General features: G+C 43.6%; 1 protein-coding gene across 1 annotated transcript; it reads left to right on the plus strand.

The window, feature by feature from the left end:
• The first annotated feature begins 8429 nt into the window (after nucleotides 1-8429).
• XK (X-linked Kx blood group antigen, Kell and VPS13A binding protein) lies at nucleotides 8430-25841 on the plus strand. The gene is made up of 3 exons (XM_075850335.1): nucleotides 8430-8719; nucleotides 23128-23390; nucleotides 24841-25841. Exons 1-3 carry the CDS (start codon nucleotides 8475-8477, stop codon nucleotides 25662-25664), a joined length of 1332 nt encoding a protein of 443 aa, XP_075706450.1. The 5' UTR covers nucleotides 8430-8474; the 3' UTR covers nucleotides 25665-25841.
• The last annotated feature ends 255 nt before the right edge of the window (nucleotides 25842-26096 follow it).

Consider the following 26096-nt stretch of genomic DNA (forward strand, 5'->3'; position numbering starts at 1 on the left):
AGGTTACCTAGGGCATCCACAAATTCTTTTTTATCCACTAGTACCCGACAGGCTCTGCACATTCTACACGGATAGAAACCAGGATTGAGTACCTTATTACCTCTATTTTTTCTTGAAAAGTGACTTTGTACCAAAATATTTGAAATGGTTTTACACTTTCTGTATCCCAAGGAGACTTTATTGCCAAGAAGATTTTTAAGTACTGGGTCACTAAGTAAGATGTTCCAATGGCGGTTCAGGATATGCGTCATTTCGTCCCAGTTTTCATTATAATCTGTGATAAATCGTGGTTGGGGTTGTGCTGTGTTAATCCTAATTTTTGGGGTCAACAAGCTATCACGATCGGTCCTCAGCGCCCAGTTATAGGCTTTCTTGATATTCCTGTTGCTGTAATTCCTGCTTGACAGCCTGTTTTTCAATTCTGTTGCCCGCGTTTTGAAGAGCTGGAAAGTAGAGCAATTCCGTCTGAGACGCAGGAACTCTCCCTTTGGTATGCCTCTAATGGTGTTGACAGAGTGTGCACTTGTTGCATCCAAAAGGCTATTTGTGGCTGTTTTCTTGCGGTAGAGGTCTGTCTCAATTGAGCCTTGCTCATTGGTGAACAGCCTCACATCCAGGAAGGGGATTGAATGCTGGTAAGAGTTAGTCTAAGATTGAAATTGTTGGTATTCAAAACCCTTATAAACTCTTCAAGTTCTATAGAAGGACCATTCCAGATGAGTAATATGTCATCTATGAATCTTCGCCAGATGTTAATCCTAGATGTGAATTTGTCCATTTCGGGACAGAAGACATGACATTCTTCCCACCAGCCCAGATATAAATTGGCAAAGGTGGGTGCCACTGCCGCTCCCATGGCTGTTCCACGTAGCTGCAGGTAGAATCTGCCATCAAAAAGGAAATAGTTATGCTTCAAGATAAACATAAGTGCACGTAGGACAAAGTCTCTCCGAGATAAATTGTAACCTTCCCTTCTCTGCAGGAAGAATTCCACCGCTGTACAGCCTACCTTGTGGTCTATGCTCGTATAGAGGGACTCCACATCACATGTGGTGAGCCATTCGTTCTCCTCCAGGGAGCTACCATTAAGGTCTTTAAGGACCTGCATGGTATCCCTGGTGTGGGAGGGCAACTGGTATACCAATTCGCGTAGTTCTTCATCTAACCAGTGATTACATTTCTCAGTCAGATTCCCCACACCAGAGACAATGGGCCTCCCTGGAGGGTTAGTGGAGTTTTTGTGCACTTTTGGAAGGAGATAAAACGTGGCAATTCTAGGGTGTTGTACCCTCATGAAATCTCTCTCTTTGGCAGTTATAGCCCCTCCTTCAAAACCATCCTGTATCATGTTATTATATTCCGTGAGGAATTGTTCTGTTCGGTCTCCCCATAGAGGCTGATAACAAACTTTGTCCAATAATTGCTTTTTTGCTTCCTGTACGTATTTTTCTTTGGACCAGATGACAACGTTACCCCCCTTATCAGAATTTTTTAAAACAACGTCATCCCATTTGCGCATTTCAAAAAGTGCCCGTTCTTCGTCTGGGCTAAGGTTATGAGGTAGCCATTGGCCAGAGAGTGACAATAGGTCCTGTGACACAAGGTCAATGAAGACTTTGATTGCTGGGCAACCATCCAAGGATGGCATAATTGAGGTCTTAGATTTAACTTTAGATTTTTTATGAGAGGTTGTAATGGGGGGGCCAGGACCAGGCTCAAAGGGCTGTGTGGAGTTTTCAAGCAAAAGTTCCTCCAGATCTTCCAGTGTATTGAATTCTATTTCTGAGAGGCACTCTGTGCTGACAGTATTGGACTGTTCATTGCTTACATTTATGATTTGTCTATTGTACATTTTCTGATAGAACAATTTGCGTCCAAAGAGGTGAAGGTCTTTAATGACGGTGAATTTATTTAGTTTAGTTGTTAGGCAGAAGTTGCCGAATAATAGCTTTATGCACACTTGCAAACCTCTGGAGGATCCTACACCTTGAGGTTCGCAGGACTCCAGAGGCACCAGCGGCTTCAAATACCTGTTTGCTGCTTTACAGTAGGCATTTTAGCAGCTGCTCTCCTAATCCTATTAATTTGTCTGGCAGAAACCTTCCTCATTATGCCTTTATCTGATCTAACCCGTCTGTGCTCTGAATCAGCCACAAATCTTTTCACAGTACGATGATCACGCTTAAGTTTTCTTGAAATATCCAATGTTTTCATACCTTGTCCAAGGTATTGCACTATTTCACGCTTTTCGGCAGCAGAGAGATCCTTTTTCTTTCCCATATTGTTTGAAACCTGTGGCCTGCTTAATAATGTGGAACGTCCTTCTTAAGTAGTTTTCCTTTGATTGGGCACACCTGGCAAACTAATTATCACAGGTGTCTGAGATTGATTACAATGATCCATAGAGCCCTAAGACACAATACCATCCATGAGTTTAATTGAAAAACTAATAATTAAATGTTTATGATACTTAAATCCAATGTGCATAATAATTTCGAACACGGTGTACTACATAGCTTGGTGTCATCTGCAAAAATAGAATAGTGCTATTAATCCCATCCTCTATATCATTAATAAATAAGTTGAATAATAGTGGTCCCAGCACGGAACCGAGGGGTACACCACTTATAACCGGGGACCATTCAGATTAGGAATCATTGACCACAACTCTCTGGATACGGTCCTTGAGCCAATTCTCAATCCAATTACAAACTATATTTTCTAAACCTATAGTCCTTAATTTACCCATTAGACGTCTATGAGGGACAGTGTCAAATGCCTTTGCAAAGTCCAAAAACACTATATCCACAGCGGCCCCTCTGTCTAGGCTTCTGCTCACCTCTTCATAAAAACAGATCAGGTTAGTTTGACAGCTTCTGTCCTTAGTAAAACCGTGCTGGCTGTTACTTATAAAACAATATTTTGTCACATAATCCTGTATATAGTCCTTCAATAGCCCCTCAAACATTTTCCCCACAATGGATGTTAAGCTTACTGGTCTATAATTACCTGCGGAAGACCTAGAGCCCTTTTTGAAAATAGGCACCACATTTGCCCTGCACCAGTCCTTTGGCACTATACCAGTCACTAGAGAATCTCTAAATATTATGAAGAGGGGGACTGAAATAACTGAACTAAGCTCCTTAAGAACTCTAGGGTGTAACCCATCTGGTCCCGGGGCCTTGTGCACATTTATTTTATTTAATTTAGCTTGGACCATATCTACATTCATCCAATTCAGTATATCAACTGATATATTAACAGCCCTGGCACCGGCTACATCAGCTGCTCCTTCTTCTGTTGTATATACAGAGCGGAAGAACCCATTTAGTAACTCTGCCTTCTCTTGATCCCCTGTGACCAACTCCCCATTACCACTATCTAAGGCTCCTACATGTTCAGACCTTGGCTTTTTTGCATTTATATACTTGAAGAATTTTTTGGGGATTTGTTTTACTATCCTTGGCCACCTGCCTTTCATTTTGTATTTTTGCTGATTTTATTACCTTTTTACAAATTTTATTAAGCTCTTTATATTTTACAAAGGCTACAGCTGTACCCTCAGATTTGTATTTTTCAAATGCCCTTTTTTTGTCATGTATTGCCCCTTTCACAGAAGGTGTAAGCCATGTGGGGGTTTAATTTTAGTCGTTTATGCTTGTTAGGCCTTATTCACACGAACGTGTCCGTTTTGCACGTGTAAAAAACGCAGCGTTTTTCCTGCGTTGCAGTTCTGTGTGACATCAGTGTATGGTGCTTGTCAGCGTTTTTTACGTGTGTATGTCATCCGTATGTCATGTGTTTTTTACGTCAGCAAAATAAACTGTAGGAGGTGGTTTTCTTTTTCTCATCATTTCTTTAGCAACTGTTGCGTGAATCACGCACAGCACACGGATGTGCGACCGTGTGCTGTCCGTGATTTTCACGCACCCATTGACTTCAATGGGTGCGTGATGCGCAAAAAACGCACAAGTATAGGACATGCAGTGAGTTTCACGCAGCGGACACGCTGCGTGAAAAACACTGAATGTCTGAATGGCCCTATTGACTTACATAGGTCGGTGCAATGCACGTTATTTTCACGCGCGTAACACAGACGTGAAATACGCTCGTGTGAATTAGGCCTAACCTATAGAAATACATTTTTCACTATAATTACCCAAAAGTAGATTTTAAGATTTCCCATTTATCATTTGTACCATTATTTGACATTAGTTCTTCCCTGTCTGGGTATGTGCACACACACTATTTACGTCCGTAATTGACGGACGTATTTCGCCGCAAGTACCGGACCGAACACAGTGCAGGGAGCCGGGCTCCTAGCATCATACTTATGTACGATGCTAGGAGTCCCTGCCTCGCTGCCGGACAACTGTCCCGTACTGAAAACATGATTACAGTACGGGACAGTTGTCCTGCAGTGAGGCAGGGACTCCTAGCGTCGTACATAACTATGATGCTAGGAGCCCGGCTCCCTGCACTGTGTTCGGTCCGGTACTTGCGGCCGAAATACGTCCGTCAATTACGGACGTAAATAGTGTGTGTGCACATAGCCTATATCCTGAATTGCAGCCCTCATCCTGGGGAAATTGCCTGCTTAACTCCTTCCCGTCGCAGCTCTTTTTCAGATTTTCATTTTCGTTTTTTCCTCCCCACCTTCCAAAAGCCATAACTTCTTTATTTTTCCGTAGATATAGTACTATGAGGGCTTGATTTTTGCGGGATAAGTTGTAGTTTTTCGTAGCAACATTTATTTTGCCCTATAATATACTAGGAAACGGGAAAAAAAATATTTGTGGGGTAGAAAATGAAAAAAAAAACAGCGATTCCTCCATGTTTTTTGTGCGCCGTTTTTACAGAATTCACTGTGCAATTAAAACAACATTTAACATTAACTTTATTCTGTGGGTCAATACGATTACGGCGATACCAAATATATATAGTTTTTTCTATATTTTACTACTTTTACAAGTAAAAACCTAAGTGTAAAAAAGAAAATTTATTTTGTGTCGCCAAATTCCGAGAGCCATAACTTTTTTATTTGTCTCTTGATTAAGTGGTTTCAGGGCTTAGTTTTTGCGGGATAAGCTGTAGTTTTTAATAATACCATTTTGGTGTACATGTGACGTTTTGATCACTTTTTATTAAATTTTTTGTGGGAGATTAGGAGACCAAAAAATAGAGATTCTGGCGTTTACAATTTATTATTTTTACGGAGTTCACCGTGCGGGTTAAATAATGATATATTGTAATAGTTAAGACTTTTACGGACGCGGCGATACCAATTATGTTTATTTATTTAGTTTTTTTTTACTATGCTCTAGGGGGAAAATGGGAAAAGGTTTTTTTTTTACTTTTCATTTTTTACTTTTTTTTATTAGTCCCTCTAGGGGACTTCAACCAGCGATCGTTAGATCGCTTGCACGATATACTGTAATACTAATGTATTAATGTTGTATTTCTAAAAGGTGCACAAAGATGGCAACACCGGGATCGTATGGAGTGGGTTTACTCAGTGAGCCCGTTCCATACTTCCCCTACCCGAGTTTGGCGTATGGATACGTCAAATGTCGGGAAGGGGATAAAATTAAGTGTTTTTGCCCTCCCAGCCTGTGTTTGCTTTTTACAGTATATGTAAAATATAACTATATCGTGATCACTGTTACCGAGGTTTTCACGAACATTGACGTTCCCAACAAAATCTGCATTATTAGAAATGACCAGATCCAACAGAGCTTCACCTCTAGTCGGGTCTTCCACAAACTGCCCATAAAATTTTCCTGCAACAGGTTGAGGAAATGTCTCCCATTTGCAGTTGAAGCCGAACTATGACACCAATTAATATCCAGGTAATTAAAATCTCCCATTATCACTACAGTACCAGCCTGTGCAGCCCGCTCCATCTGTTTATATAGCTGAACTTCTATCTCCTCAGTTATATTGGGGGTCTATAGATTACACCAAAAGTAATTTTTTCAGTGTTTACCTCCCTTTCTAGTTCCACCCATAAGGTTTCAACCTCCTCACAATCTTCCCCCACTATTCTCTCTTTCATACTCGCCTTCATATCACTTCTCACTTACAGACATACACCACCGCCTTCATGTCACTTCTCACATACAGACATACACCTCCGCCTTCATATCACTTCTCACATACAGACATACACCACCGCCTTCATATCACTTCTCACATACAGACATACACTACCGCCTTCATATCACTTCTCACATACAGACATACACCACCGCCTTCATATCACTTCTCACATACAGACACACACCACTGCCTTCATATCACTTCTCACATACAGACATACACCACCGCCTTCATATCACTTCTCACATACAGATATACACCACCGCCTTCATATCACTTCTCACATACAGACACACACCACCGCCTTCATATCACTTCTCACATACAGGCACACACCACCGCCTTCATATCACTTCTCACATACAGACATACACCACCGCCTTTCCTATTCGTCCTGTCTTTCCGAAACAGTGTAAAACCCTGTAGATTTACAGCCCAATCATGTGAAGAGTCTAGCCATGTTTCAGCAACACCAACTATATCAATATGTTCCTCCAGTACCAAGTACCATTTTTATTGGCGGAAACAATAGCGCAGTCAACTACGCTATTGATTCTGCAAAAAAACAAAACGGAAACCTTATGGAATGGAGACAAACAGAAACCATTTGCAACAAAAGCGTTGCCATTGAAATGAATGGTAATGCAAACGTAAAGCTATAGTTTTCGTTCATGTTTTCCCCTGATGGAAAGGTCTAACGGAACCATGAACGGAACCCCACCGAAGATGTGAATGAAGCCTTAGTACGTTGGTGCTATAGACATTGTATGTAAAGAAAAGTAACATACATATCAGGCATTCGTATTGCACATCATATAGTGAATGTAAATATAAGATGTTGGTCCAATCTATTATATACGGCACACAGCCAAAACTTACCACAACACATTAAAGCAGTGGTGTTATAACAGTGACATGGTGAACAAAGCTGTTACTTTCATGGTTTTATGGAGTAAAATGATAAGGCCAAGTAGGTAGACTGCGTGCACTACAAGCATGACATCTGAGGAATTTGACATCAAATAATACACTAGGTAGGTATATCCAGACAAGGAGAAAGGTAAAAAGTCTAAAACATACACAACCAACCTCGTCTTTATAAAAGACAAGGTGAAAGGTAAAAAGTCTAATACATACACAACCAACCTCACCGTTCCTAGTGAAAGACTCATATAGTATAGTACCAGTGCTATAAGCTGGCGTGGGCCTAACACAAACCATGACGGCTAATACTATATACACTTTAGCACAGCGCAAGGCAGAGAGGAGAAGCAAAACGGTCATGTATGAAGAAGGTAAGGCCGTGGAGCAAGTGCAACAAGTAACTGACACCACTATTATGGGAACACTGGGGCATATACCCATCCCTAGTCCCCTGCTAAATCACCTAACTCAGTCTCCATAAAGGGGTTGTAATATATTGATGTCTATCCTTAGGATAGGTAGTCAATATCAGATCGGTAGGGGTCTGATTTACGGCACCCCCACCAATCAGCTGACTGAAGGGGCAGCGGCGATGAACGCCACAGCCTCTTAGTTTTCCAGGCCGTACTAACTGTACTGTAACGAGCTGTGCACCGGTGTGTTTATCACATGACCAGGACAGATATATATCCACTGGAATTAACCAATGAATGACAGCAAGCAGAGATCTTGAAAACTGCAGAATTGATACAGAAAGCACGAAAATTATACAAAAAAATAACATTTATTTGCTGAAATTGTAATACCGATAAGCGATCACATGCCTTGGAGATGAAGTTTTTCCATATTTCTGTCCTCGGAAACCCATTAGCTGAGCAGAGAGTGCTGCACAATGCGTTATGCACAGCCTATAGTCAGTGGCGCAAGGGCGATGAAGATTTGACGTCATCTGATCGCTTCCTTTCCGAAACGAAGCTTTTTATTTTTGCTAATGAAAATATATAAGAAAATGACAGGCAAAATAATTCCCTAATAAATGCTGAGGAGTGTAGTACCCCTTTAACAAGATGTGTGTGAGTAATAGCACTGGATACATGTATTCTCCTGTGGAGGTTTCTGTTACTGCCCAGTGCCCACCACTGGTACAGAGACTTGTCTCCCCAGTGCGGGTGTCTGCCATGAAGGACTGACACATCCACCATGAAGGACTGACACATCCACCATGAAGGACTGACACATCCACCATGAAGGACTGACACATCCACCATGAAGGACTGACACATCCACCATGAAGGACTGACACATCCACCTCACTGCCGCTTCCCAGCTGTAGCAGCATCAGCATCACTGCAGTGTGGTGAGGGGGCCAGAGATACAGGGTAGTGGGGGAGGGCATGGCCGGGTGTGTCAGGTTGTGTGCTCTCCCGGTGCGCAGCACTCAGTCAGCCAGCATGAAATTCCCGGGCTCGGTGCTGGTGTCAGTTGTCCTGTTTGTGGCAGAGACAGTGACCGCCGTATATATAAGCAGCACGTACAGCTCGGCCGGAGACAGGACCTGGTACTCCCTCACCCTCCTCTTCTCCCTCGCGCCCTGTGTGCTGGTACAGCTGAGCCTTATCTTCATCCACAGGGACCTGAGCAGGGACAGACCGCTGGTGCTGCTGCTGCACCTCTTGCAGCTCGGACCCTTGGTCAGGTGAGGATGGGCTACGTAGGGGGACTCATGGCTTGGCAAATAGCACATAGGACGCCCTCTGCACCTGCCATAGCACCAATATACTATGTAGGGGCCATAGCGCATGGGTGAGGGGTATGCCTGCAATATTTCACTAGTAATTGCCTGTGATTTGTGCTCGTGAGGGAAACAGAAGCCATATGCATTTTTTTTTCTTGCTGCTGCATCTATTTTCTGTGTAATTGTAGTCCAATGCCGGATTAGCAGGAATTTACCTGATAATATATCAGTCTCACTGGCTCCACAGCATCTCTTGGCCCCCAACAAGTCCATGGCTAATGCTAAAAGGTGGGGGCTTCAATATTAGTGCGAATAGATGAGAGGGAAAGCTTCAACATTAGTCATGGCACCATGGGAAACTGAAAGATGGTGAAGACTGTACGCAGAGCAGGAAAGTATTAGGCCCCATGCACATGCTGAAGATTTTGGTGCAGATTTTGTGCTTGCTGCAGAAACAACCACATTCAGATGAATGGAACAGCACGTGCCTTAGGCCCTGGTCACACAGTGCTCATTTGATGCATTTCGCATGTATTTTTTTAAATCCAAAAACAGGAACAAAAACCTAAACCAAAGAAATATATATATATATATATATATATATATATATATATATATATATAGAAAGGCTATCCTTGATCCAATTCTGGTTTTGGCTTAAAAAAAATGTGTGAAATCTGCGCTGTGTGAACAAGGCCTAAGGCTGGGTTCCCACAGGTTGGATACATCTGACCTGGAGCCCAAAGCACATTCCGTCCGAAAAACTGCACCACATTGCAGAAAATAAAAAGTTCAGGCCGGGTTCCCTCGGGTAAGATACATTGCGTAAAAATCACGCAGCGTGTCCGACCTGGATCCCGCAGTACATTCTGTCCGAAAAATAGCACCATATTGTAGTGTGTTTTTTCGGACGGATTTTCCGCTGTGGAAAGCAGTTATGGCAATGAGTCCTTCCTGTGCAGTCCGGTCCGGCCTCCTGGATGACGCTGCAGCCCATGTGACCACTGTAGCCTATGATAGGCTGCAGCGGTCACATGGGATGCAACGTCATCCCAGGAGGCCGGACTGGACGAAGAAACAGACTTCTGGGTAAGAAGTTGTTTCCTTAGTTGCGATTTTTGCGACGTAATCGCTGCGAATATGCCGCAAAAGTCGCAACACTGGGCTTTCTATTGCTGGTTTTGTATCCCCATTGAACTCAATGGGTAAAGCCTGCGACGGAAAATCAACTAAAACCCCGCATAAATTGACATTCTGCGGATTAAAATTCCGTACCGCAGGTCAATTTATTAACGTTTAGGCTGCGTTTTTTTTCCGCAGCGTGGCCATGAGATTTTCTAAATCTTATCCACTTTGCTTCTACTGTAAATGCTGCGGAATTTCCACACAGAATTCAGTTGCAGAAATTCCGCAGGGTTTACGCTACATGGAAACCTGGCCTCATACTTACCTGGCCGTTGTCCTGGTGACGCTCGGCCCCCCTGGATGACGCTGCAGCCCATGTGACCACTGAAGCCTGTAATTGGACACAGCAGTCACATGGGATGAAACGTCATCCCAGGAGACTGGACTGGAGGAAGAAGAAGGGAAAAAGTCGCAACACTTGGCTTTCTGTTGTAGGTTTTGCATCCCCATTGATTTCAACGGGGGAAAACCCGCAACAGAAAAGCAATGAAAACGCAGCATAAATGGACATGCTGCGGATCTAATTTCCAAACTGTAGGTCAATTTATTAACGTTTTTGCTTCGTTTTTTCCCCGCAGTGGGCATGAGATTTTCGAAATCTCATCCGCTTTGCTGCTACTGTAAATGTTGCAAAATTTCCGAACAGAATTCCGTTGCGGAAATTCCATGGCATCTACGCCTTAGGCCGGGTTCCCACGGGTCGGATACACTGCGTAAAAACGGCGTTTTTTCAGATGGAATTTCCGCTGTGAAAAGCAGCGCTTGAATAAAAAGAAAAAAGAAATGTGGATGCTTACCCGTCCCTCTTCTCTGAGCATAGTCCGGCCTCCTACGATGAGGTTGCAGGCCATGTGACGCTGCAGCCGATCACATGGGATGAAACGTCATCCCAGGAGGTCGGACTACAGGAAGAAGGAGAGCGTTCTGGGTAAGTATGATTTTTATTTCTATCCGGAGTTGAGATTTTTGCAGCGTAATCGCTTTGATTACGCCACAAAAGTCGCATCACTTGGCTTTAATTGCAGGTTTTGCATCAGCATTGATTTCAAAGGGGAAAACCCACAACAGAAAATCAACAAAAACGCAGCATAAACTGACATGCTGCGGAATTATCTTCTACACCGCAGGTCAATTTCTTAACGTTTACGCTGTGGTTTTTTTCTGCAGCGTGGGCATGAGATTTTTTATATCTCATACACTTTGCTGCTACTGTAAATGCTGCGGAATTTCCGCACACAATTCCGTTGCGGAAATTCTGCACTGTTTACGCTACGTGGGAACCCAGCCTTAGGCTGGATTTACACGAGCGTGTGCATTTTGCGCGCATAAAAAACACTGCGTTTTGCGCGCGCAAAAGGCACTTAACAGCTCTGTGTGTCAGCCGTGTATGATGCGTGGCTGCGTGATTTTCGCACAGCCGCCATGATTATGACACTCCGTTTGTATGTTTGTAAACAGAAAAGCACGTGGTGCTTTTCTGTTTTCAATCATACTTTTTACTGCTGTTGCGCGAATCACGCGCGGGACCCGGAAGTGCTTCCGTGTGTTGCGCGTGATTTCCACACATCCATTGACTTCAATGGGTGCGTGATGCGCGAAAAACGCACAAAGATAGGACATATCGTGAGTTTTACGCAGCGGACACACGCTGCGTGAAACTCACGGACAGTCTGCATGGCCCCATAGACTAACATAGGTCTGTGCGAGGCGCGTGAAAATTACGCGTGTTGCACGGACCTATTATACGTTCGTCTGAATAAGCCCTCAGGGTGGATTCACACGTGGGAGATTTTGTTGCCGAAATTTCTGTGACTGAAAATCTGTTCCATTCATTTCAATAGAAAGTGCAGAAATCCATGCACCTGCTGCAGAAACATCCAGATGAATCGAAAAAAATGCAGCGAAAAATTTCAATTTCAATGGGAAGTCAGAGGCGGACCGCGGCAAGAAAGAACCTGCCGCTCGCCTCCTCTTCCCAATAAATCACTGGGAGGCGGTTTTGAAGTTTTTTTTGTCACTGATTCTGACGCGGTTTCCACGTCAAAATTAGCGCCAAAAACCCCTGTGTGTACTGGCCCTTAGGCCACTTTCACAAGTCTGTATTTTTTACAGTATTTGTAAGCCAAAACCAGGAATTGGTCTATTAGGGCATGTTCACACGTGGCGGAATTGCTGTGGAATTCTCCAGCGGACGTTTTTTACATTTGTTTCAATACATTTTTAGGCAAGTTAGTTCAGACATTGCGGAAAACTCCGCTGCGGACCATAGGCTGCGGTGCGGAATCTTCCCTCCGCAGCATGCACTGTCTGTTGCGGAGAAGAAGCGGAATTTCACTGCGGATTTCAGCCTTTGCAATGCAAAAACTGAAATCTGTGGCAAGTCCGCTGTGATATCTGCAATGTCTGAATTACCTGTCAGATATTCAAATGTTCGTGAAGATTCGTTGCGTAATTTCATTGCCCCAAATCTGCACCAACATTTGCAGCGGAAAAACGGCGCCACGTGTGAACATTCCCTTACTAGGAAGTACTACAAATCTTTCCATTATACTTTATTAGGGCTAGTTCAAACGGCGGATTCTGCGTAGCGGGTCCCGGCGCAAAATCCGCCATGGAACTATTCCTGCTAACGGCGGGAAGATTCCTCTCTCCTATTGACATCAATCGGAGGTTCGGACGGAATCCACCTGAAGATCGAGCAGGGCGCTTCATTTTCCTGCTAGCTGAAAAAGTCAGCTAGTGGGAAAAAGCATCCGACTCCTATTGAAATGAATGCGATGCAGAATTTTGCGGCGGAATCCGTGAGGGATTCTGCCACAAAATCCCTCAGTGTGAACATACCCTTATGCCTCATTCACACGACAGGGTCCGAGTGTCGGCCGATAAAATCGGCCGTTTTTCCCGGCCGGTTTGCATTCGTTTTGCATCCGTTCCGTTCCGGGCCGTGTTGCCATTTTTAACGGCCGATTTTGACCCGTTTTGCATCCGTTTTTTTCCCTGTCCGTTTTAAAATCGGATGAATTTTATTTAAATTTGTTGCCACACACAGCCCTCTGTAGATAATGCCACAGCCCCCCCTGGTAGGTAATGCCACCCAGCCCCCTTTAGGTAATTCCACCCAGCCCCCTGCAGGTAATGCCACCCAGCCCCCTGCAGGTAATGCCATCCAGCCCCCTATATGTAATGCCACCCAGCCCTCTGCAGGTAATGTCACCCAGCCCTCTGCAGCTAATGCCACCCAGCCCCCTGCAGGTAATGCCACCCAACCCCTTGCAGATAATGCCACCCAGCCCCCTGCAGGTAATGCCACCCAGCCCCTTGCAGGTAATGCCACCCAGCCCCCTGCAGGTAATGCCACCCAGCCCCCTTCAGGTAATGCCACCCAGCCCCCAGCAGGTAATGCCACCCAGCCCCCGATATGTAATGCCACCCAGCCCTCTGCAGGTAATGCCACCCAGCCCTCTGCAGCTAATGCCACCCAGCCCCCTGCAGGTAATGCCACCCAGCCCCCTGAAGGTAATGCCACCCAGCCCCCTGCAGCTAATGCTACCCAGCCCCTTGCAGGTAATGCCACCCAGCCCCCTGCAGGTAATGCCACCCAGCCCCCTTCAGGTAATGCCACCCAGCCCCCAGCAGGTAATGCCACCCAGCCCCCGATATGTAATGCCACCCAGCACCCGGCAGGTAATGCCACCCAGCCCTCTGCGGGTAATGCCACCCAGCCCCCTGTATGTAATGCCACCCTGCCCCCTGTATGTAATGCCACCCAGCTCCCTGTATGTAATGCCACCAAGTCCCCTGTAGGTAATGCCACACAGCCCCATGTAGGTAATGCCACACAGCCCCCCCTTCCAGGAGAAGTCACTGACTTCTATGTCCATATATGGACAGTGTAGTCACTGACTTCTGCTGGAGAGGAATTCCCTGCCACAGGTCGGGAATTCCGCTTCAGAAGTGAGTGACGTCACTGTGTCCATATATGGACAGTTTGGTCACTCACTTCTTCTGTAGCGGAATCCCCGGCCACAGGGTCAGTGATTCCGCTTCAGAAGTGAGTGACGTCACTGTGTCCATATATGGACAGTGTAGTCACTCACTTCTCCTTTAGCGGAATCCCCGGCCATAGAGTTGGGGATTCCGCTTCAGAAGTGAGTGACGTCGCTGTGTCCATATATGAAAAGTGTAGTCACTCACTTCTCCTGTAGCGGAATCCCCAGCCACGGGGTCGGGGATTCCGCTTCAGAAGTGAGTGACGTCGCTGTGTCCATATATGGACAGTGTAGTCACTCACTTCTGTAGCGGAATCCCCGGCCATAGAGTCGGGGATTCCGCTTCAGAAGTGAGTGACGTCGCTGTGTCCATATATGGACAGTGAAGTCACTCACTTCTCCTGTAGCGGAATCCCCGGCCATAGAGTTGGGGATTCCGCTTCAGAAGTGAGTGACGTCGCTGTGTCCATATATCGACAGTGTAGTCACTCACTTCTCCTATAGCGGAATCCCCGGCCACGGGGTCGGGGATTCCGCTTCAAAGTGAGTGACGTCGCTGTGTCCATATATGGACAGTGTAGTCACTCACTTCTGCAGCGGAATCCCCGGCCATAGAGTTGGAGATTCCGCTTCAGAAGTGAGTGACGTCGCTGTGTCCATATATGGACAGTGTAGTCACTCACTTCTCCTGTAGCGGAATCCCCAGCCACGGGGTCGGGGATTCCGCTTCAGAAGTGAGTGACGTCGCTGTGTCCATATATGGACAGTGTAGTCACTCACTTCTGTAGCGGAATCCCCGGCCATAGAGTCGGGGATTCCGCTTCAGAAGTGAGTGACATCGCTGTGTCCATATATGGACAGTGTAGTCACTCACTTCTCCTGTAGCGGAATCCCCGGCCATAGAGTTGGGGATTCCGCTTCAGAAGTGAGTGACGTCGCTGTGTCCATATATCGACAGTGTAGTCACTGACTTCTCCTGTAGCGGAATCCCCGGCCACGGGGTCGGGGATTCCGCTTCAGAAGTGAGTGACGTCACTGTGTCCATATATGGACAGTGTAGTCACTCACTTCTGTAGCGGAATCCCCGGCCATAGAGTCGGGGATTCCGCTTCAGAAGTGAGTGACGTCGCTGTGTCCATATTTGCATATTTGACAGGTAATTCAGACGTTGCAGAAAACACAGCGGACTTGCCACAGATTTCAGTTTTTGCATTGCAAAGGCTGAAATCCGCAGTGAAATTCCGCTTCTCCGCAACGTCATGAGCATGCTGCGGAGGGAAAATCTGCACTGCAGCCTGATTTCCGCACAGTTATTTTCTTCAACGTCTGAACTAACTTTCCTAAAAATGTATAGAAACAAATGTAAAAAACGGCCGCTGGAGAATTCCACTGCGGACTGTCCACAGCGGAATTCAACAGCAATTCCGCCACGTGTGAATGTGCCCTACATCTGTTTATGTTGCACTCCTACATTTGGCTTACAAATACTGATGCAAAATCCTGAACAAATAGAACATGTGAAAGTGACTTTTGGCTGGGTTCACACAATAGCCTGTAAATCTGCACCACAATCCACAGCAAAATCTGCAATTGTTACAATCTGCATTTGTTACATTCTGCTGCAGATTTGACTGTGGACTTCTTTCTTTGCATTGCAAGTTACCCAGCCTAACAATACTTCCCTTTTTTTTTGTGAGATTCCGGCAAGTGAAACCAAATCTCGCGAGATTACGGAGCTAAACGAGATTTGGTTTCACTTGTCGGAATGTCACAAAAAAAAATCAGAAGTGTCAGGATTCTGAGTACACATGACGTCCAGGCTGGATGGTCATGTGTATTCATTATCAGGACACTGTAGTAATGTTAGGGCTTGAGTATGAGGCTGCACATAGTGATATAACTATATCGCTAGTGCAGTGTAAATGAATGGAGAGGAGTGCATGATGCCGATTGGTCAGCGTCATGCACTCCTCTGTACAACGCCCACTTGGTCGAAAGTAAAAGTATGCCCACTTGGGCATTAAGAAAGCTCATTAGCATAAAGCAAAATCGCTCCTAACGTTGTGAAAAAAGATCGTTTTTTTAAATAAAAAGCATTACTGTCACCTACATTACAGCGCCCATCTCCTTATGTAGGAGATAGGGCACTTATAATGTGGTGACAGAGTCTCTTTAAACCTAGCCAGTATCAGGGCTTATGTAGACGAACGTGATATACGTCCGTGCAACAGGCGTAGTTTTCACGCGCCTCACAGGGACCTATGTTAGTCTATGGGGCCGTGCAGACAGTCAGTGATTTTTACGCAGCGTATGTCCACTGCGTAAAGCTCACGACATGTCCTATATTTGTGCGTTTCTCGCGCATCACGCACCCATTGAAGTCAATGCGTGCATGAAAATCACGCGCAGCACACGGAAGCACATCCGTGTGACGCGCGTGATTCGCGCAAGAGCAGTAAAAAGTATGAATGAAAACAGAAAAGCACCACGTGCTTTTCTGTTTACAAACTTCCAAACAGAGTGTCATAATGATGGCGGCTGCGCAAAAATCACGCAGCCACGCATCATATGGTGATGACACACGTAGATGTTAAGTACCTTTTGCGCACGCAAAACGCCTCATTTTTTTGGGGGTTATACACAATGATGATGGCAGTTATACACTGGGATTTTGGGCGTAATATACAGGAATGTTGAGGGTTATACACAGGGATGTTGGGGGTAATTTACAGGAATGAGGTAGGTTATATACAGGCATGTTGGGGGTAATACATGGGGATGATGGCAGTTATATGCAGGGATGATGGGGGTTATATACAGGGATGATGGAGTTACATCAGCCCTGTGTATTACACCATCATCGATGCATATACCCTGTGATCCCTGTGTATTACCCCATCATCCCTGTGTATTATCCCCATAATCCCTGAATATAACCCTGATCACCCCTGTATATAACCCCCATCATCCCTGTGTGATTATTACTGGGTGTGTGTGACTGTGCAGAGAGCTGGGTGACTGTAATTAGAGCAGGAAATTACCTGTGAACATAGAGGGGCGTAGCCGTATGCAAATAGCTGAGATGCTGTGGAGGAAAGGGGGGATGTAAGCTGTCTCCTCAGATGCAGCAAGGGATCATGGGTATGGTGGGTTACAAGACAGAAAACAGCCAGGACCAGAAGCAAGGAATGTAAACAAACAGAAAGAGCAGCAGTCACGATGGAGATCAAACAGAAACTGGTTAGAAATGGGGATTGCAGCCTGAAACTTAGTGCAACAATTTTTTTTATTCATGGTAACCACTAACCTATTTAAAAATATTTTTTTCCATGTCAAAGGTGTCCATAGCCCTTAATCTTACCCAATCTGTTAGATGTGTTTGGCAAAAATGGCGCAATATGTGAATAAAGTACACATTATACATACCTCCAGTTATGCTGCATGTCAACATTGGCAATGTAAGGTCTTAAACCACTTGTGAAACAAATTTCATGTCATGAATTATTGACAATGTTAGGTTTAATTCTACTCATTCAATGACAGCAGAAACACATTTCTGCTGAAATATTACATCTCTGCGGCACCATAGTCATGTAGCTTCAGTAAATTGATAGAAGATTCCACATCAAAAACCAGAAGTGCACGAATAGTACCTAGATACAAATCATCACCACCCAGGCCTAGTGTCCAACATTTGTAGATTATAACTATAGTAAGCAATAATGTTTTTTGTTTTTTTTTCAAATTAACCCCTTGCCGCCGGAGCCATTTTCTATTATTTTTCTATTTGTTCTTTCCACCCCACCTTCCAAAACCCATAACTTTTTTATTTTCCCATTGATATAGCCGTATGAGGGCTTGTTTTTTTTTTGCGGGATGGGTTGTAGTTTGTACAGCACCATTTATTGTACCATATAATGTACTGGGAAACTGAAAAAAAATTCTTTGTGGGGTGGAATTGGGAAAAAAAACAGTGATTCCTCCATTGTTTTTAGGGTTTTGTTGTTATAGCGTTTATTGTGCACTAAATCGACACATTAACTTTATTCTGCAGATCAAACTATTTATATGTACTGTAGGTCCAGCCAGAATGAAGAAATATCCTGTTCGTAAAACCAATACGCAACGCAACATACATAACATCTGCGGAATTCATTGCAGAATTTTGAATCTCCATTGAAGTCAATGGATAAATTCCACAATAAGTCTGCAACAAGTCCGCTACACGTCCGCAACAGCCAGTGTATGCTGCGGACACAAAATTCCGCACCGCAGCCTATGGTCCGCAGCGGAGTATTCCGCCACGTGTGCACGAACCTAACTAAAAAGGTGTGGAAACCAATGGATGAAATGTCTGCTGCGGATTTCCGCAGCGGACTGGCCGCAGCGGAATTCCAGAGCAATTCCGCCACGTCTAGCCATGCCCTTACAGCCTTTTTTCCTATAATAAGTCTTTTATTATAGGAAAAACAAAAAAACTTTAAAAAGTACACATATGTGGTATCCTCGCGTCCATAACGACCCAAACTATAAAAATATCACGCTATTTTACCCGCACTGTGAACACCGTAAAAAAATTTAAGAAAAAACTATTCCAGAATCGCTGTTTGTTAGTCACTACCCCTCGCAAAACAATAAACAACGGGATCTAAAAGTTGCATGTACCCCAAAATTATACCATTAAAAACTGCAGCCCGTCCCGCAAAAAACAAGCCCTCCCACCGCTTTTTTGACGGAAAAATAAAAAAGTTATGGCTCTCAGAATATGGTGACACAAAAAAGAAATGATTGGACACATAAGTGATTTTATTGTGCAGACGCTGCAAAACATAAGAAACTATATACATATGGTATCGCCGTAATCGTACCGACCCGCAGAGTAAAGTAAAATTGTCATTCATAGTGCATGGCGAACGGCGTAAAAAATAAATAAATAAAAAACATCAAAATTGCTGGTTTTTGGTCACCTTGCTTGCCAAAAAAATTAAATACAAAGTGATCAAAAAAATCGCATGTACCCCAAAATGGTACCAATGAAATCTACAGATTGTCCCGCAACAAATAAGCCCTCACACAGCTCCGGTGGAGAAAAAATAAAGAAGTTCTGGCTCTCAGAATATGGCGATGCAAAATGTGCAGAGTGTCCAAAAGCGGATAACATCTGGCACCATTTATCAGTGTGACACTGGCCACAGATCTATGAAATATTATTTATTTTCCACATTAGTATACCCTCTTATTATGCGCTGATGTACCCCACACAGCTTACATATGCCACCACATCATAAACTGAAATACCAGCAAAACCCCAAACTGAATTATTACCAAGCAAACTCTGCGCTCCAAAAGCTAAATGGCGCTCCCTCCCTTCTGAGGCCTGCAGCGTGCCCAAACAGCAGTTTACGTCTACATATATGGCATCGCCATACCCGGGAGAACACGCTTAACAGTTTGAGGTATTTGTCTTCAGTGGCACAAACTGGGCACAAAATATTGTGCACTAACATGGCATATACCTGTGGAAATTTGCAATTTTCACTTTGCACCATCCACTGAGCATTCATTTCTAATAGAAAAAAACACCTGTGTTGTCAAAATGCTCACTACACCCCTTAATAAAATGCCTTCAGGGGTGCATTTTCCAAAAAGGGGGTCACTACTTGTGGTTTGTTTTACTATTTGACCCCAAAGCCCTGCCATTGTGGGCTAATGCTGCGAAAATCTCCAAAATAGGCCTCACATGCGCCTTTCACTCCTAAGCCCTGTCATATGTCCAGGCAAATGATAAATGTCTTGAGGGGTGTAGTTTACAAAATAGGGTCACTTCTCTGGGTTTTACACTGTACTCTGGTACCTAAGGGAGCTCTGCAAATACGACATGGCGTCCGTACACCAGTCCAGCAAAATCTGCGCTTTAAAAGCCAAATGGCGCTCCTTCCATTTTGATCTCTGCCATGTGACCAAACAGCAGTTTAGGGCCACACATGGAGTATTGCCGTACTCGGGAGAAATTGGGTAACAAATTATGTGTTGTTTTTTCTCCTATTACCCCTTGTGGGAAAAAAAATTGGGTGCAAAACTACATATTTTTGGGGAAATTTTTTTTTTTTCATTTTCACTGCCTCATTCTAATACAATCTATGAAACACATGTGGGATCAAAATGCTCAGTACACACCTAGATGATTACCCTGAGGGGTATAGTTTCCAAAATGGAGTCACTTCTCAGGGGTTTCTACTGTACGGGTACCTCAGGGGCTCTGCAAATGCGACATGGCGCCCAAAAAACAATCAACCAAAATCTACATGCCAAGTAGCACTCCTGCCATTCTGAGCCCTGCGGTGTATCCAAGATGACCACATATGGGGTATTGCCGTACTCGGGAGAAATTGCTTTACAATTGTTGGGGCGCTTTTTCTCCTTTATTCCTTGTGAAAATGAAAAAAAATTCAACATATTAGTGGAAAGAATGTAGATTTTCATTTTCACTGCATAATTCCAATAATTCAGCAAAAAAACAGTGTGGTCAAAATGCTCACTATACTGCTAAATCCAAATGGCCCTCGTTCCCTTCTGAGCCCTGCCGTGGGTCCAAACAGCAGTTTATTACCACATATGGGGTATTACTGTAATAGGGAGACATTGCTTTACAAATGTTGCAGTGCTTTTTCTCCTTTATTCCTTGTAAAAACTAAAACATTGTATGTTTTTTCAGAAAAAAATTAGATTTTCATTTTCACAGACTAATTCCAATAAATTTAGCAAAAAAACCTGTGGGCTCAAAATGCTAGCTATACCTCTTGAAAAATTCCTTGAGGGGTGTAGTTTCCAAAATTGGGTCACTTTTGGGGGGTTTCCACTGTTTTTGCACCACAAGACCTCTTCAAACTTGACATGGTGCCTAAAATATATTCTAATAAAATAGAGGCCCCAAAATCCACTAGGTGCTCCTTTGCTTCTGAGGCCGGTGCTTCAGTCCAGTAGTACGCTAGGGCCACATGTGGGATATGTGTAAAATCTGGGCAATTTGTATTGAGAAGTGTTTCTCTCGTAAAACCTTCTGTGTTACAGAAAGAACTGTATTACAAATTAATTTCGTAAAAAAAAATTAAAATTTGTAAATTTCACCTCTACTTTGCTTTATTTCATGTGAAATGCCTAAAGCGTTAAAATACTTTCTGAATGCTGTTCTGAATACTTTGGGGGGTGCAGTTTTTAAAATGGGGTGATTTATGGGGACTTTCTAATCTATAAGGCCCTCAAAGCCACTTCAGAACTGAACTGATCCCTGAAATAATAGCCTTTTGAAATTTTCTTGAAAATGCGACAAATTGCAGCTAAAGTTCTAAGCCTTGTAACGTCCTAGAAAAATAAAAGGACGTTCAAAAAACGATGCAAACATAAAGTAGACATATGGGAAATGTTAACTAGTAATTGTTTTGTGTGGTTTCACTATCTGTCTTACAAGCAGATACATTACAATTTAGAAAAATGCAAATGTTTTCACATTTTCTCAAAATTTGGGTGTTTTTTTTACAAATAAATATTGAAATTAACGACCAAATTTTTTCAGTATCATAAAGTACAACATGTCACGAGAAAACAGTCTCAGAATCGCTTGGATAGGCGAAAGCATTCTGGAGTTATTACCACATAAATTAACACATGTCAGATTTGCAAAAATCGGCTGTGTCCACAAGGCCAAAACAGGCTTAGACACTAAGGGGTTAAAGCAGTAATGTTTACTTGTATAGTTAGTGTACATTCTTTTGGCATAAGACTGGTTCAAAGGGGCCCCATTGATACGTTTGGCATGGGAGCTGGGTAGCTTTCCAGGAGCAGATGCCAAATGTAGTTTACAAATGAAGTGTGTACAGAGCCTTCAAAGGAAGGCTGCGACGTATGCCACTGTAGATGCATAAAGTGTCATACGTTGCACATAGTAAAACAAGTATACTTAACTTTTTTATTTTTCCGTCGATATAACACTGACAGGCCATGTGTAGCATGGCCTAATAGGCAGCTACTGATGGCACACATGGGGGGCCTTTGTTAGGCCCCCATCTGCCATGGTACACTATCGGTACTTCACAATTGCGTCACGGTGTGCCAATCGGCTGAGAGTGAGATGCCTCCCTATGTCAAACACCTTATTGACCGCGGCATCTACGAGGTTAAACTGCCAGGATCAAAGCTATCTCCAATCCTGGCTGTTGCGGCTGCACCTGGCTGTGTATAATAGCCGTGTCCTGCCGCTGATCTGGTGGGTACAGTGCCAGTACCCACCAGATCCCAATGACGAATATATCCATCACAGAGTGGGGACTAGCACTGACTCCTGACAGAGATATGCGTTATGGGTCATTAGGGGTTAAACATCTTTTTCATTTGTATATCGTCCTGGAATTAATGGCGCTTTAATATAAATAATAACTGTATAGCAGCATTATTATTATGTACAGTATATATATTTGTATTGTTTATATGTACAATTCATAGCTGCATTATTTGTGTGTACACTATATTTGGCACTGCATTCTTGATACTGTAAAGCTTCACTTACATCAGCGTCAGGGTTCCATTCATAGGTTCCCTCAGACCTTTCCGTAAGGGGGATTTACATGAGCGTCTGCGTTTTGCGCACGCAAAAAACATGGCGTTTTGCGTGCGCAAAAGGCACTTAACAGCTCCATGTGGCATCAGATACGATGTGCGGCTCGTGATTTTCGCGCAGCCGCCATCATTATGACACTCCGTTTGGATGTTTGAAAACAGAAAAGCACGTGGTGCTTTTCTGTTTCCAAACATACCTTTGACTGCTGTTGCGCGAATCACGCGCATCCCACGAAAGTGCTTCCGTGGGGTGCGCGTGATTTTCACGCACCCATTGACTTCAAGTCATTCAGACAAGTTCATTCAGATGTATGGAACTGCCTTTGAGTTGCAGAAATGTATACAACTAATGTGCCGCGTGTGACTATACCCTATGGGTACCATTTTAAAGCTTTGTACACCTTGGAGGTTGTATGAGGCTGGAACACGCTCGCATGCATGAGGCCTAAAGGTAGAAGCTTGGAAGCACATGCATTATAATTTTATTATAGTGGTGTTGATCTGCTATACAGTTTATGCATGAATACTTAATAGAAAATGTGTCTCATTAAAATAAATCTTATTTTCTTGGTTATTGTGCAGGTGTATTGAGGTCTTCTACATCTACTTCAATGCAGGTAAAGTAGAAGAACCGTATGTCAGTATCACCAGAAAGAGGCAGTTGCCCCAAGGAGGCTGTACGGATGAAGTAGAAAAGGAAGTGGGTCAAGCTGAAAGAAAACTCTTTACACACAGGTCTGCTTTCAGCCGTGCCTCCGTCATACAAGCTTTCCTTGGATCAGCACCTCAACTGACCCTTCAGTTATACATATCTGTATTAAAACAAAATGTTTCGATATCACTACGTAAGTAACCAGCCCATATTGATACCACCCCTTGTAATATATATATGTTTGCGATAAAATTCAACCCATAATATTGTATTACCCAATATCTGGTATCTAATGGAGAGGACACTTGAGAATAGAATAGCCTGAAATCCTCAATAGGATAGCATTATTCTTACAGATAAACATATATACTTTTGGGTTTATTGTCATTCTTTACCTAGATTATACCATGGAAATGAATAGGATCTGTTGACTGATCTTTAATAATAATCAGCTGTTTTAACTAAAATAGACAGAAAAAAAAAGCTAGCTCCGAAAAGCATCACTTTAAGGGCGGATTTACACGAACGTGATATACGTCCGTGCAACGCGCGTGATTTTCGCACGGACCTATATTAGTCTATGGGGCCGTGCAGACAGTCCGTTATTTTTACGCAGCGTAAAACTCACGACATGTCCCATATTTCTGCGTTTCTCTCGCATCATGAAGTCAATGGGTGCGTGAAAATCACGAGCACCACACGGAAGCACTTCCGTGGTACGCGCGTGATTCGCGCAACAGCAGTAAAAAGTATGATTGAAAACAGAAAAGCACCACGTGCTCTTCTGTTTACAAACATACAAACAGAGTGTCATAATGATGGCGGCTGCGCGAAAATCACGCAGCCGCGCATCATATGGTGATGACACACGGAGCTGTTAAGTGCCTTTTGCGCGTGCAAAACACAGCGTTTTTTGCGCACGCAAAACGCACACGCTCGTGTAAATCCGCCCTAAGGGTGTCATCATGATATCATGCGCGGCTGTGTGATTTTTGCGCAGCCGCCATCATTACGACACTCTATGTTTGTAAACAGAAAAGCACGTGGGGCTTTTCTGTTTTCAATCATACTTCTTACTGCTGTTGCGCGAATCACGAGCGTCCCACGGAAGTGCTTCCGTGTGGTGCGCGTGATTTTCACGCACCCATTGACTTCAATGGGTGCGTGATGTGTGAACAGCGCAGAAATATAGGACATGACGTGCGTTTATCACAGGCTGTCTGCACGGCCCCATAGGCTAAGATAGGTCCGTGCGACGCGCGTGAAAATCACGCGCGTTACACGGACGTATTACACGTTCGTGTAAATCCGCCCTATGGGCCCGTGTACATGTACCTGGTACATTACTTTCCAATATACTCTGCTTACTAATACTCCACTGTCCCCCTGCTGCGACTGGCCATCACAGTCACGTGGCATACCATCACTGTACATTACATACACATCCAGACAATGAGCAGGGGGGGGGACAAAAGAGACTGGCAATAAGGGAAGGGCAGAGTTTCAGTAAGCCACGTCTACGATACTATTTTAATAATATGTGTATATCTTAAACTAACATCTGCACAAAATGATTAAAAAAAATTCCAAAGTTAAACACTTCTTCTTTACCTTTACATTAATAACAAATCTTATAATTGCAGGCATCTTCATGTGCATTTCTTTGCTGTCCATTGTGTATGGGGCATTGCGGTGCAACATTTTGGCCATTAAGATCAAGTATGACGACTATGATATAAGTATTAGACCAGCCGCCTATCTGTGCATATTCCTGTGGAGGAGCTGTGAGATTGCCACCAGAATCATTGTTCTGGTCTTATTCAGCTCGGTACTTCAGATATGGACCCTGCCACTGGTGCTATCGAACTTCCTTGTGTTTTTCTTTTATCCATGGATTCTCTTTTGGCAGAGTAAGTCTCCTTTTCCTGAAAACCTAGAAAAGGCATTGTCAAGGGTTGGTACTACCATAGTACTCTGCTTCCTCACCTTTCTTTATGCTGGTATCAACATATTTTGTTGGTCTGCTGTTCAACTCAAGCTTAATGATGCAGATTTAATCAACAAATCTCAAAACTGGTACCGCATGGCAGTGTATTATATGGTAAGATTTATAGAAAATGCTGCCCTGTTGTTGCTGTGGTATATATACAGAACAGACGTTTACATGTATGTATGTGCCCCATTGCTGGTACTGCAGCTGCTGATTGTTTATTGCATGGCAGTGCTGTTCATGCTTATATTCTATCAGTTTTGCCATCCTTGCAAGAAACTTTTCTCTTCCAGCATATCACAAGGACTCCTATCCTGCTTCAAATTCTTGTGCTACCTCTGCATACCATCAAAATCCCCAAACAAAGGGGACAAATTTCGGGCCAAATTATCAAATAGTTCTGACATCAGTGAACACATGAAGGCTGTGGATTCTCAGAATGGCAATGCAAACCTGGATGTATCTGCTAGTGCATGAAAATGGACCTGAGTCAGATAAACTTCTTCTGATGTCACCTTATTACCACTTATACGACTGTTATATTTGATCTGTCAGCTGCCAAGCATGCAAAGTACTCTATGCAATTAAGCTCATATAAAGACATAATTAAGCTAAATGATGATGGATGATAATACAACCAAAATCTGCAATTGATCATTTATAATATGTGATTCATTAACACTTTGGCCAATGTAACAATGGTTGGTTACGAGTACCTGCTAACCCGTGAGACATCAAGTATTCATCATGGAAAATAAGGGAATCAAAAATGTTTCAGATTTATCTCCAGCTTGATAATGGAAAAACATAATTAGGGTGTGCTTTTTTAACACAATTTTCCGCTGTTTCCGTGCTAACTTTCAGTGTGGATTTCAGCCGCGCAGCAAAAATTGCTGCAAAACCGCACAG

The sequence above is a fragment of the Rhinoderma darwinii genome, chromosome 2 (genome assembly GCF_050947455.1).
Source record: "Rhinoderma darwinii isolate aRhiDar2 chromosome 2, aRhiDar2.hap1, whole genome shotgun sequence".
NCBI lineage: Eukaryota > Metazoa > Chordata > Amphibia > Anura > Rhinodermatidae > Rhinoderma > Rhinoderma darwinii.